This window comes from Copadichromis virginalis, linkage group LG23 (assembly GCF_057382275.1).
Source record: "Copadichromis virginalis isolate Kocher_CV1m ecotype Utaka linkage group LG23, C_Virginalis_male_GT1.1, whole genome shotgun sequence".
Taxonomy (NCBI): Eukaryota; Metazoa; Chordata; class Actinopteri; order Cichliformes; family Cichlidae; genus Copadichromis; species Copadichromis virginalis.
In genome coordinates, this window is record NC_140639.1 from 6,230,416 (window position 1) to 6,242,962 (window position 12,547).

At 39.9% G+C, this 12,547-nt stretch overlaps 1 protein-coding gene across 1 annotated transcript in view; it reads left to right on the plus strand.

Annotated features, from left to right (window-relative positions):
• ncanb (neurocan b) overlaps window positions 1-11,334 on the plus strand; it is a 130,766-nt gene extending 119,432 nt beyond the window's left edge. Inside the window, exons 13-14 of the mRNA XM_085447414.1 lie at window positions 2,532-2,714; window positions 4,745-11,334. Coding sequence (XP_085303540.1) covers window positions 2,532-2,714; window positions 4,745-4,881 — 320 coding nt within the window. The 3' untranslated portion in view covers window positions 4,882-11,334. The remainder of the gene's footprint in view (window positions 1-2,531; window positions 2,715-4,744) is intronic.
• The last annotated feature ends 1,213 nt before the right edge of the window (window positions 11,335-12,547 follow it).

Below are 12,547 nucleotides of genomic sequence, written 5' to 3' on the forward strand. Positions count from 1 at the left end.
CCCCCCTGCAACACAAGAAAAACGGCAAAGAAAATAACTATAGATATTTTCACAACACGCATGCAGATATACTGCGTAACTTCGTCTTAACTTCCAGTGTTGACTTAGAACAGGGATCTCAAACCTGTGGCTCTGGACCACATCCGGCTCTTTTATTGATAAATATGAGTATGAATAATGGTGATTTTACACATAGTTTTATTCATGCTGATAAGGGGAAAATAGAGAATGTAATGCTTATTGAAAAGATTTGTTTGCTTTGATTGGAAATGCTGTTAAAAACATGATCAACACAGGTCAGAGATCTGTTTATTTGATATATTATAGTTTATTTCTATTTGAACTGTTTTAAAACTATTAGGCTTCTTTATGTTCTATTTATAATCAAAGTAGCCTCCGCTAAATTTGATATACTTGCACGAACAGCACTCAAGGGATGCAAAGCGGTCTCTACATAAAAGATTTTTTTCCCCTTCATCTCACAGCTGTTCTGTTTTATCTGTAATAAGAATCATTTAAAAAGTAAATAATTTTCATTCTGTTTTATCTGTCATTTCAAAAATACAGCAAAAACATGACATTATTTTAATGGAAATGCAAAGTTAAAGAGCCAAAATCACTGCAGCTTTTAATTATTTACACCCACGAGTAATGTTGATAGGCTAATTAATAATTAATAGGCTTCCGCAGTGATATTATTTGGGAGGAAACCTGCGTTTGATAGTAAAGGTTACTCATCCTAACCTTGAATTAATGTTACGTAGTTGTATGAGCCGTCAGACCAACCAGTCAGGTGGCAGTTGTTACATTTATCCATATTTAGTGAAGACACTGAGCAAAGTGTATTTTAGATGTTGCAATGACAAACAATGCTTCAAATATGGACTTTACTGTGAAGAAGTTTCTAAAATGATTCATTGTCATGCACGCAAAGATGAGTCTTTTACCAATCACACGTCCTAAAACACTGAACAGGTACTTTTGGTGTTTTTTATAGGTTTTTTGATGGGCTTTTCTAAGACCCAGCATCCTTTCACTCGCAGCCCTCTACTCTTTACTATAAAAACCACCTTTTCCAGCTCCATTTCCCTTTTCTGAGTTTTTTGACGTTTTATTTTATACCTACTTCAGTGCAATCTCACTTAGCTTGTCTGCACTGTGAGAAAACTTTCAACAGCGTACATAGGTGACAGCTAATGAAAAGCTACCTTTTAGCCTTTCATTTGTGTCAAGACAGTAATAGTCTCAAGTGAGGGGGAAGTGCTTATTGCCCTTTCCATCCACAGTTTATTAAACTGTAAATGTGACTGAAAGGACCTCAAGCTGGGTTTCAACTCCGGGACGAAGGCAGGTTGACATAGTGGGGACTGATAGTACCAGTAATATCAGTTGGGGGTTCGAAATAGTGCTGTACTGTAGTTATATTTAACTTTATTTTTCATTAGTTGTCATAGAAATTATTAAGTTCCCCCAGTGGTAAATGGAAAAGTTTAAAACTACAGCCTGTCTATATTTTATTTAGTTAATTTAATAATTTACATAATGGATCAGATGGAGTTAATGACTAAAACCTAACCATAGTTTTTCCATTATTTTGTTTTGCATTGTATTGAAAGATAGAACTGAAGTCAGCCTCGACCACTGCAGACTGACACCCCGACGGGAGAGCTAAAAAAAATTGGTGAAGTTGTTTGAGTGCCTCCCTGAGGCTTGTCCATCCTGTCAGTCTCTGCCCAGAGTGTCAGTTCTCTGTCTGTCTCAGCTTGAGTAAACAATTTTCTGATTCTGCCTCCTCTCTTTTATGTGTCTAAAATGCTGTGTTACTTTGAATCCCACCTACTCACTCGCTGACAGACTTGGACAGACACCCTGTCCTGCAGATGCTAAATCCACAGATTGAAGCGGTTTTCAAAAAATGTTTTATCCAAGTCATAGTCATAGTCATAGTGTGTGGGATGTGTTCTTAAAATCTAAAACACCATTTGGAACCATTTGTTTAAGTGAAGCACACTAATGGGGTGAATCCAGGTTCAATCCAAGTCATTACTGTTTAAAGACGACTTATTATGGTCAATTCCAGCTCCATGTTCTTCGTCTCTACTGCTTCACTGTTCCGAATAAACAAATAAAATAAAATGTTTTAATTTCTTTTCCCTCCATTTGACGCAACTTTCTTTTGATTGAACTTCCTCTTAAAAATAAGGATTGAATTGCAGGTAGGGGGTTTTTGTGATCCCACTCAGAGCTGTGTGCCTAAGAGGAACGTATTAAGGATATCTCTTCTCACTGGTGTCATACAGAGCCAAGGGAATAAAAATAGCCTGAAACCGAACATTCAGAGGACTCTGAAGCCTGAGATTGTTGCTCATAGGGATCACTTGAGCTGATCACGTCAGAGAATAACAAGGAAAACAATGATAAGAACCTTTTAAGAATCTTATTTGATTAATAAATACTAATGACACAGCAAGAAGTAATTACGATAAAAATAACTAACCTCATTAATATTCTGTCTTTCTCTGTCTCTATAGTGCTTTGCGGGGCCCCTCCAACTGTGGATAATGCCTTCCTGATTGGTCGGAAGCGTACCCACTATGACATCCACTCAGTAGTGCGTTACCAGTGCGCCGATGGCTTCCTGCAGCGGCACGTGCCCACTGCTAAGTGTCGTGCTAACGGCAAATGGGACCGACCTAAAATCATCTGCATAAAATGTGAGTGTTAACAAAGAGAATATGGCTGCTTGGTAAACAGCAAGACTTACAGAATTTTTTAGGTCATTTTCACATTTCTGTTTTGTTTTTTTTAATCATTATTAATATTTTTAGCATGCACACCAAAAAAGACTGAACCCCAAACATCAACAGCCCCCAGGAGCTGCTGTCACTTTGTGTATTCTCGGGCTTTCCATCCCCGCTCTCATTATTGACAATTGCAGTTTTTAGTCCCTTGGGCTTGCTTAAAAGTCGCAGGGTGTCCTTTGAAGTGTTTCGTGCTCGAGGTAGTTTTTTTTCCACTTTTCCTTTGTAGACTTTTTCAAAACTAATTCTAACAGGTTGAAGCTTCATGTAAATCAACACACGTGCAAGAAAGAAAGAAAGGTCCAGTGATTTACTGAAAGATCTGCAAACAAATACAGGAAATGCAGTATATGATGCAAAAATAGCGGTTATGCAGTTTTAATGTGTTTGAGTCAATATTTGGTGTAACCACCTTTATTCCTCAACACAGCCTGAACTCTATTAGCCAGCTTTCTTGTAATTTCTTTAAATAGTAATAACTCTCCAGGATTCTTGAAGGACATTTAAAGCTCCTTTTTGGATGTTGTATGCTTCAGTAAACAGTAGATGAATCAGTTAAACGGCACGGTGCATTTTTCAGGTCCTGTATCAGGTCTTTGCTGGATTCTTCCTATTTCTTAAGGACCTGGCCTTCATATACTATTGTTTCACAATTTTTAGACGTGAGAGTTTTTCTTTGTACTCCACTTGTTTAATTTCCTCAACTTTTTAAGAACATACTGACAGGTTTCCAGCTAAAGCTCTTTGAAAGTCACTTTTTTGGTCCAACAAAACTTGAATTTTTATTTTTGGAATTTTATGTAGATTAAACTAAAGAAGTAGGGACAGGTTACATGCCGCTTGTAACAAAGTGTGTCTGAAATTGTCATTTAAAATTGGATCTTTGTTAAGTTGCGTGTTGTGTGTAGACACATCACCGATTCATCCCTCGAGTTAAGTGTCTTTTTCTGCTTGAATGATTAATAGGTCAGTGTTAAGTGGTTTGATAAACAAAAGCGCAGTCCTCTAAAAATGGTCAAGTACAAGACAACACTGAAAATTAAAGAAAATACAGTCAATATCTAAAGAAAATCTTTGGTAGACGTTCATTAAGAGCGGAAAATTACAGCTACAACTTTAAAACGGCTCAAGTGGCTCAAAACTTTTCCACAGTACTGTTGTTTTGCACATGTAAAACATCTGCACAAAATAATCCTGCACAGTGATGATATCGCACTTGCTGCCGGGTATTTCTAAAACAGCACAGAAAATCAGTTTCTTTCACATAAACTTTACTTTTATCAATTTTTAAACTGCTCACACTAACCGCGACAGAATATACCGACTTGATGTCATAACTTTTCACCATAATTTTCTCTTCCTCATAGGCCGGTTGATCTATATGAAATATTCAACAAACTGAGCCTTGTATTTCACTTCACTTTGCTCACAGTGTGACAGTAATGATGAAATACTGAAATAATGTAACTTCTGTTCAAAGCGATAAAGATTCCTTTGCTTATGACTCTTTATCTTTGGACAGAGTTGTTTTTATGGCCCAGAGTTATGATGTTGTTATCATTCATTGCAGACGACATTTCTTTGTTGCCAAACCCAGAAAGGGACGGAGCAATCTAATTTGGCAGTACACACCAGGAACAAGCTTATACCGAGGCAGTGAGTGGGTGGCTAGCTCATTGTGCCCTTGCTAAAGGCACCCAGTCTACTCAATGAGAGATAAAACAGATTCCCTCAGTGTGGTGGAAACAGTTAAACCATCTGCACATTTTGACCTTCCTGCGTTTTGATCCGTTCTCTCGCATCTTACCTGGTTTCAAAAACTTCTGATGCTTGCCAGTGATTCATCTCCCGCTTGCATCACTTTTCTACCCTTCACTTTCATCTCATTACATACTGAATTACTCCTTTAATACTTCTCTCTTCCACTTTGGTTGTTCCTCCAGCCCGGCGAGCTCACCGTTACCGGCGCCACCACCACAAGACCAGGAGAGAGCGCAGAAAGCACAAGAGGCACAGCCACAGAGAGGGAGGCCACCACGGCAGAGAGGGAGGCCAGGGTCACAACCACGCCCGCTTCTGAACCAAAAAAAAACATCATCCCCCCCCCTTTTTCTCCTCTGCTGCCAGCTGCAGTTTGCCTGTCTCCCTGTCGTCCCCATTTCCCCAAACAGTTCTTCACAATAACAGCCCAAAACTCTCTGACCAAGCCGCCTCCCTCCGGCCTTGTCCCGCACTGCATTGTCCTGCCCTTAGCTCTCCAAGTCAGCCTGTATCATAGTCAACTGCATCAACAGGACAATAATAAATCCCTTTGTACTCTTTTTACTTTCCTTTCTCGGTCCGACGTTCTGGTCATACCCTTGCTGTCTCTTACCTACCTTCTTTCTTGACCCACTTACTCTTCCCTCGAGCTCAACGATGACCTGAAACATGGGGCTACGCTGACCTGTTTTTAAAAAAAAAAATCTTTGAGAGCCACACTGAACATTCTTCAGAGAGAAGTTCCTAAATAGGGATTACATCATTGAATTTGCTGTATCAAAATCAGACGAGTCAAGGAAGACGTGTTGTTGACTTGAGCCTTTTGTCTGTTGAACACATAGTTATTTTTTACAAATACTCAGTGTTTACTTCTTGACTCTGCTGCTTTTGGTTCGCTCTTTGTAAGGCATTGTACTTGACTTAAAGCGACGCTGAGTTGTTCCGAAACAGATTTAATTGATTTTCTTTCATTCAGAAGCAGTTGTAATTGAATTATTTTAATTGTTAGCGTTGTATCTTCTTGTCAGTGTAAGACCATTACTTTAGATCAGATGCTTGACCCCAGAGGAAAATGGAAATCGCATCCCTTCCCATTGCAGTTTCATCACATCACACATCAGTCACTTTTCAGAAGTGTTGAACAATATCAAACACCTCCTGCTGCGTCATACATCCACACCTGTCATTGTAGAGGGGGAATCTGAACGTTTGATGTCAGCTTGTCTCAACTCAGCTCAGCAGTCCCGCATTTGCTTTGTCTTTTTTCACAATTTGAGCTGCTGTGGGATTGTGTGCTGTGAATTAATCAAGGTGATGCAGCAGGGTGAAGAGCCTCTCACGTATCTGCTTCGCCTTTATTTTGAAGGTTTACTGCTGTTTTTGCTGCATTGTGTATTCAACAAAAGTATGGGTACATTCATATTGGGGTGTGTCAGACCAAGGACTGCATTAGCTAGGTGCATAAGTATTATTCAGTCCCTCTCTGAGTGATGTTGTCCTATTGTTCAATTTTGCAATTAATTTTATGTAGACGTGCAAATGATTAGCAAACATGGCAGTGAGATCACACTTTTATATATCACAAAAACACAGGACTTTCTTTCATCAGGACAACAGGTCAAGAAAAGTAAAACGCTGATTTGGCCATTAATACAGGGGAAAATGTTGCTATAGAAACAAACTTAAATCTTCACTCCCAGGTAGTTTAAAACATATGTTTTAAAAGCATCCACTTTTTTTATCTGTTTGTCCAGCTTATGCTACAGTCACACTAGGAAAAACAGGGACAACAAAATTATTGGGACAGTTTACAATTAACTTGCAACCTCGCTGCCTTTAAAACGGTTGTTTCGAAGACTGAAATCTGGCCCGTGACCATTTGCACTCAGTTGCCATCTTCAAAGTAACTTTGGTTTGACAAGACAGAGATAAACTGGAAATAAGCTTATCCCAGGTGTTATATGGGTAGAGCCAGGGTACTCCGAGCACATGTCCCATCAAAGGGCTAACACAGAGACACAGACAACCACACCCTCAAACATCCACACCAGTTTGGAAAATCCTCAGAGGCACAGGGAGAACTTCCAAACTGCACGTAGACACCCACGCTCACCATGAGGTTCAAATCAAGAGCCATATTGCAGTGAGACAACAGTGTAACCACTGTGCCACAACCTTTTCATGGCTCGGGATTTGTTTGTCTCAATTTTTAAACATCCAGCCTTTGTAGGGCATTATTAGCAGTGAGTAGTTAAAAGTTAGCTAGCTGCCTGCTAGATTTGTATCATTTCATTAGGTTTTTTTTTTTTTTAATTATTATTATTTTACTGAAAACAGCCAGTTGCTGCTTGTGGAAAGAGTGCTGATGAGACTGAACCAAAAAGTAAAGTTAGGGGCTACAAAGATTCAATCTCTCAGATGCTCTGAAAATATTAGTGATTTTTGTCTGTGTTTGTCACTGAAATCATAATTTGATCTGTTGTCATAACACTGACATTCAGAACAAGGTTTAAAGATTAAAGGACTGAAGATGTACATTTTTGTAGTGTAGTCTTCAGCCTTAACCAGCCCTCTGAAGCAGGAAGAATTGAGCAAGTAGTGGGAAACAAGCACGACAACAAGCTGAGATTGTTGCATCATGAATCAGAGCTTTGTGCAGAGTATGAGGATGAATATGATGCAGAGGAGACGGAGACAACAAGCTCTTGCTCGTCTCGTGTCTGTCTGTGTGGATGCCGCATGTGTGCGTTATGGCTGAAGACGCCGACAATGGCTGAGGTCCCAGTGGATGACGATATAAAGGATCAGCAGAGATTAAGGCTTGCCATTTCTGGAGTCTCGCAGCTGTTCACACCTGAGCTCGCCCCTGTCGTGTCTCCTCTTTTAAAGAGGGGATTGAAATGGATAGAACAAGCACTTTGCTCCCTTTTTCTTCCCCTTTACTGCCAGGTTAAATTGCTGTTTTTTAAAGCCAGCACTTGGGGTTAGAGCTTCTGGGATTACACCCCAGCACTTTTATCCCTCATTTCTCTATCTCGTTATACTTTTATCATCACCACCTATACACTTTAGTACCTTTCATCTTTGTCGGGAAGTGGACAATAAGCACACCTAAATTCAGTTTAACTTGTTTTTTAGTGGAGAAAGCGTAGACTCAGGGTTTTCAGCAGCCTCTCGCGCATCTTATGAAAACACTAAACCAGGATCGGGTTATATAAAGTCACTTGAGGTAAGAAAATCTATCCTGCGCACATAAATCCCCCCCTCGTCTTTGTTTATCTCCCCTCACCTTGGCAATGACAACGCTCCTCCACATGGAGAAGAATAGTGATCGTAGATCCCTGTATCAGTTTAATTCATCTGCTGCATGCCTAATTAACAAGTTGCATTATCTGCAGAACCCCAGAGCAGCCATGACAAGGGGAAGGTTTTGCTGACGGACAGCGAGTGGAAAGTAAAGAGTGACAGACAGGAAGCCCAAAGAACTGTCACAGCTGTCACTCGACGATGTCAGACTGACACAAACTTCTTTTTTTCTGTCTTTCCTGTAAAATAGACTGATAAAAGAAAGCGGATGAATAAAAGGGCAGACCGAAGACCTAATTCAAATCAGAGTTGACACACAGGGACGGTTTAATTACAGCTGCGTAAAGGTTGAGCTGTGTGACAGGACTAAATTTTAATGCGATAAAGTGATAAGGAAATGAATACAAGCCAGCTTCTAGTGGTTAATAAGACTAGACATTTGTGTTTAAGGAGAGTCTGACGTCTGTCAATTTTTCATTGCCTCTGCAGAGATTTTTAGGCCTTCCAAACAAGATGCAGAAAATATATTTAAATCTTCTATCCTACATGAGTTGATAGGTTGATATGTGTGGAATTTCTACTGATAATGTTCCATTTTTTATTTAAAAAAAGAGATAAGTCAGAAGTATAATAGACAGCACATAAAAGATCCGTTTGAATTTAACGCAGAGCTTCGCCCTCTGGACCGAGGGTAATGAACAATTTAGCTTTTGCACATCCGCTGGGACTGAGCTGGTCTTTTAAAGGTGGTTAACCTTTCTCACCGGCAGAGAGGAGAAAAAAAAATCTTTCAATGAATTCAAACAGCCACACTTTCCCTCTTGAAATTTCAAACAGTGTCTGTCTCTCTTTGCTTTTGACTCCTCCTTTTAATCTCCTCCACCCACACTCCTCTCCTCTTCCCTCGTCGGGCTTTCTAGTCAGAGCCCCAAGGGCAGGCAAACAGAAAGCGACAAACTCTTATAATTGTGAGAGTTAATTATGAAGATGAATGAGTTAACAGCGGTCTCTGCCACCTGTCTCTTGGCTCAGCACCACACCTCGGGGGGGAAAGCAGCGGGCAAAACGCTGAACGTCTTCGCAGCCAGAAGGCCTCTTCTCAGGCTTAGCCACCTATCGTAATTGTTACCCACTTACTGAGTTCCGCATACATGAGATAAGAATTGGATTGATGGGAGTGCAGTGGCATCTTCTTGTGCTTGTAGCTGTGACTGTCTGATTGCCCTCTGTCTGAATGTTGACAGCGGGAGCGCAGCTCGGTTAAATGTGTTGTACATGTTTTTGATGAAGCACGTGCCTAGTTGGAAGAGTGTGACCGAGGCGGGTGCAGCGGCCTTCATAAACACCAATGTAATTTCCAGTGTACGTGGAGGAAAAAAAATCTAATATCCCAGCATGAAATTGCAGATAATAAAACAACGTTACAAGAGAAAATCTTTCTAGGATGACGACTTGAAGGCATAGTTCACCCCATTATCAAATATACATGTTTTTCCACTATCCTTCTCAGATTGCATATGGTCTGACTTATCCAGTTCTGTAGTTATCTGCAATTGAGAGATGGCTGCCTTCTCTCTCTAGAATTAAATGGAACTTGTAATGACAAACTATGCATTTGAAAAACATGGCAGCAATGTGTTTTCTTTGCAGAAGTCACCACCTGTTAATTATTTAAAAGAAACACATCCTGTATCAGTTTGTCTGCCAAACTATACCTCTAAATTAAAGGAAGCTGCATTAGTATTCAGCTGAAGGATCATTAATGTTTACATCCTGTCACAGTGTCATGGGCACAACCTCTTGTCACAGATATATGCGTGCTTCCTTTTGCAAAGTGATACTGCTGGCAAGGCTATCTTGATTATAGAAAAAATATTTCTGAGGAAAAGACATTGAAGCTTAGTTTTTCAAGGCGCTTCAAGCGCTACAAAACCAACGCCATCGTAGTTCTGTTATAGTCGAGAAAACAAAAACAGCTGTTTAAGAGTTTAACATCTGTAAAATTGGGCAACTCATAGTGTAAATGGAAAGTATCAGTCACTTTGCACATACCTCGAGGATTGATCAGTTAAATGCCTAATAGTACTGTGATGCCTGTTAGTGTTATAAATGAATTTTCTGAGGAATGATCAGAGCCATTAATCATATTGCAGCGATTTTCACTTAAAGCGCTTTGTGCAACAGGCTGCTTTCACCCATTCAAACACACATTTATAAAGTGCTTATTCCATACATAAAGCATTCACACATCTGCACTCACACACTAGCGAGACTACGACTAGGACACCCTGACCTGCAGACTGGAGCAGCCAGAGGTCAAAGTCAAGTCTACCGCCTGTTTGCAATGACAAAGAGCGTATGTTTGTGGGGATGAAGGAAACCAAGAACTTCTTTCCCCCATGTATTGTAACATCTTTCTGTTCTCTGGACCTGATGCATTTGAACAGGACACTCATCAGTCATGACAGCCTGATAAGAGCATTAGAGGCTGTTGTCCTTCCTCAATCACACGCAGACAGACTATTGATTTCGTGATTAGGCTGTCTGTCCTGGGTTCTTATTAAGTCCGTCGATGGCATCGGCGGTACAATTGCATTGACTGACTGCTGAGCGTTTTTTAAATGACAGGAAAACAGACTGGTGTAGCTTATACCACTCCTATGTGTCCATAAGACACTCCAGGTAGTATCCTGTCCCATATGCATACTACTACTCTCATAACTCCCTATCTCAATCTCATAACTATCTCATGAGGATTTTTTTTTAAACTTTCGCCTCCCTCCTGAGGACTGCTGCATCACTTATCTAACATAGTGGAAACCACACTGCTGGTATTTGTATAACATCGCAGCTCTGTCTGATGCTGAGTTGAGACAATTTATCACTGTAAAGAAAATGGTTGGGATGGATGGATGAATGAAGATATGTTACAGTGGGATTATGACAAACGCAAAGCAGGAAGCAGTGAAAATGCTCCCTTTTCTCCTCTGTGATATAAATACTCAAAGTTTTTTGTTAGAACAATCCATTTAAACTCTGGGTGTGTTTGTTGTTTAGCCTCTCTGGGCCATATTCACACAGCCTCTGTGGATGAAAAACCCATCGCCTGCTTTCTGTTCCTCTCGTCAGCTCACACGCTGCTTGTTTATACCGCTGCAACAGAAAAACAAGAGGCGCTCGGTCAACAGGAGAGATGGAAGCAAAGTAATAGTTTGCCAAACTGACAAACATCACTTCTTTGGCTCTGTTCCCTGCACAACACTTCAGTCTGTGTGTGTTCGTGTCGACTGTGAGCACAGACACAATATCGCTGACGCTGGGCTCATCTACAGCTGTGTGAATGTGGTCCACAAGTATTTATCCATATTTATTGATGTATGTTCTTATGAATTCCAGTCCTGTCCCTGTATTATATTCTTTACAAGACAAATGATCATTAAAGGAAACCCTTGTTTGGATCCGTTAACTTCTTGCTCAGCGTGGTTATTTGTGTTTGAATTACTAAAAAACAGTATGCACCTTATTTTGCATTGAATTAAGCTTTTCTTTATTATTATTATTATTATTAGCATTAGCATTATTAGCATTATTAGCATGTTGTCATTTATGTGCCGTACACTGTTCATCACTGCAAATTACCAGAATCAGAATCTTTCTAAGCCACCTTGGTGTGTTGAAAGAGGATTTAATACAAATTATATTAATCACTTTGTTCGTATAATCATTACTAATCAAAATAAAAAGTAAAACATTAGGTGATAAATAAGATTTTTTTTAAAAACTGTAAATTCATTTTTAAAAACTAACAAATATTAAAGGAAAAAGCCTTTGAAGGCAGATGTGGCAGATGAGCCATCCAGCCCTAAAACATATATATGTTTATTAAAAAATAGTTTGTCGTTTGGTGAATGAAGCAGCCATAAACTGGCTGGTTTAGGTAAGCATAAATATTGGAAAAAGGGGAGAGAGCTAAATGGCTATAGAGGAAGAGACTATATATAAATGTAAAAAGCCAGCATCTTATTTTGGAGGGCTTCTTTTTATCTATGATGACACATATACCTACCAGTTGAAAAAGCTTGTAGTTAGGGCTAGATCAGGTGACCCTGAATCATCCCTTGGCGATGATCCTGCGAGCAACAGGGTCAGACTGCTGCAGAACTTGAGGTGATATACGGCGATACGACAAGCATGTCTTGTCCACTCACCTCTTTTGACTGTCCAGGTGTTCGCATACCACTGCAGCGTGTCAAATGTTGTCTTTTCTCTCCAGTTGTTTGTGCTTTTCTCCTGTCTCTCTGTGCTTTCCTTTTTCTTTTCTCTTCTCTCTCCCTTCACCGTCCAACCAGTCACAGCAGATGGCACTCATCCCTGAACGTGGTTCTGATGGAGACGTCTTCCTGTTGAAAGGGAGTTTTTCCTTCCCACTGTCGCATTCATGTGCAGTAATGTGCAAAAGTCTTGAGTAACCCTTTGTTTCTTTGTTATTTTGCTAGGAAAATAGGAAATACATGAGGTAAGTTATTGAAATATCTGCTAACATAAATGGAAATGCAGTTTATATAAGACAGAGTTTGTCATGTCTGTCCCGTTTGTAGCAACTGAAAATAAAATAAATTCATAATTATAATAAAGGTCAATCAAATGGACCAATATGGCAAGGCCATGATGATCCACTT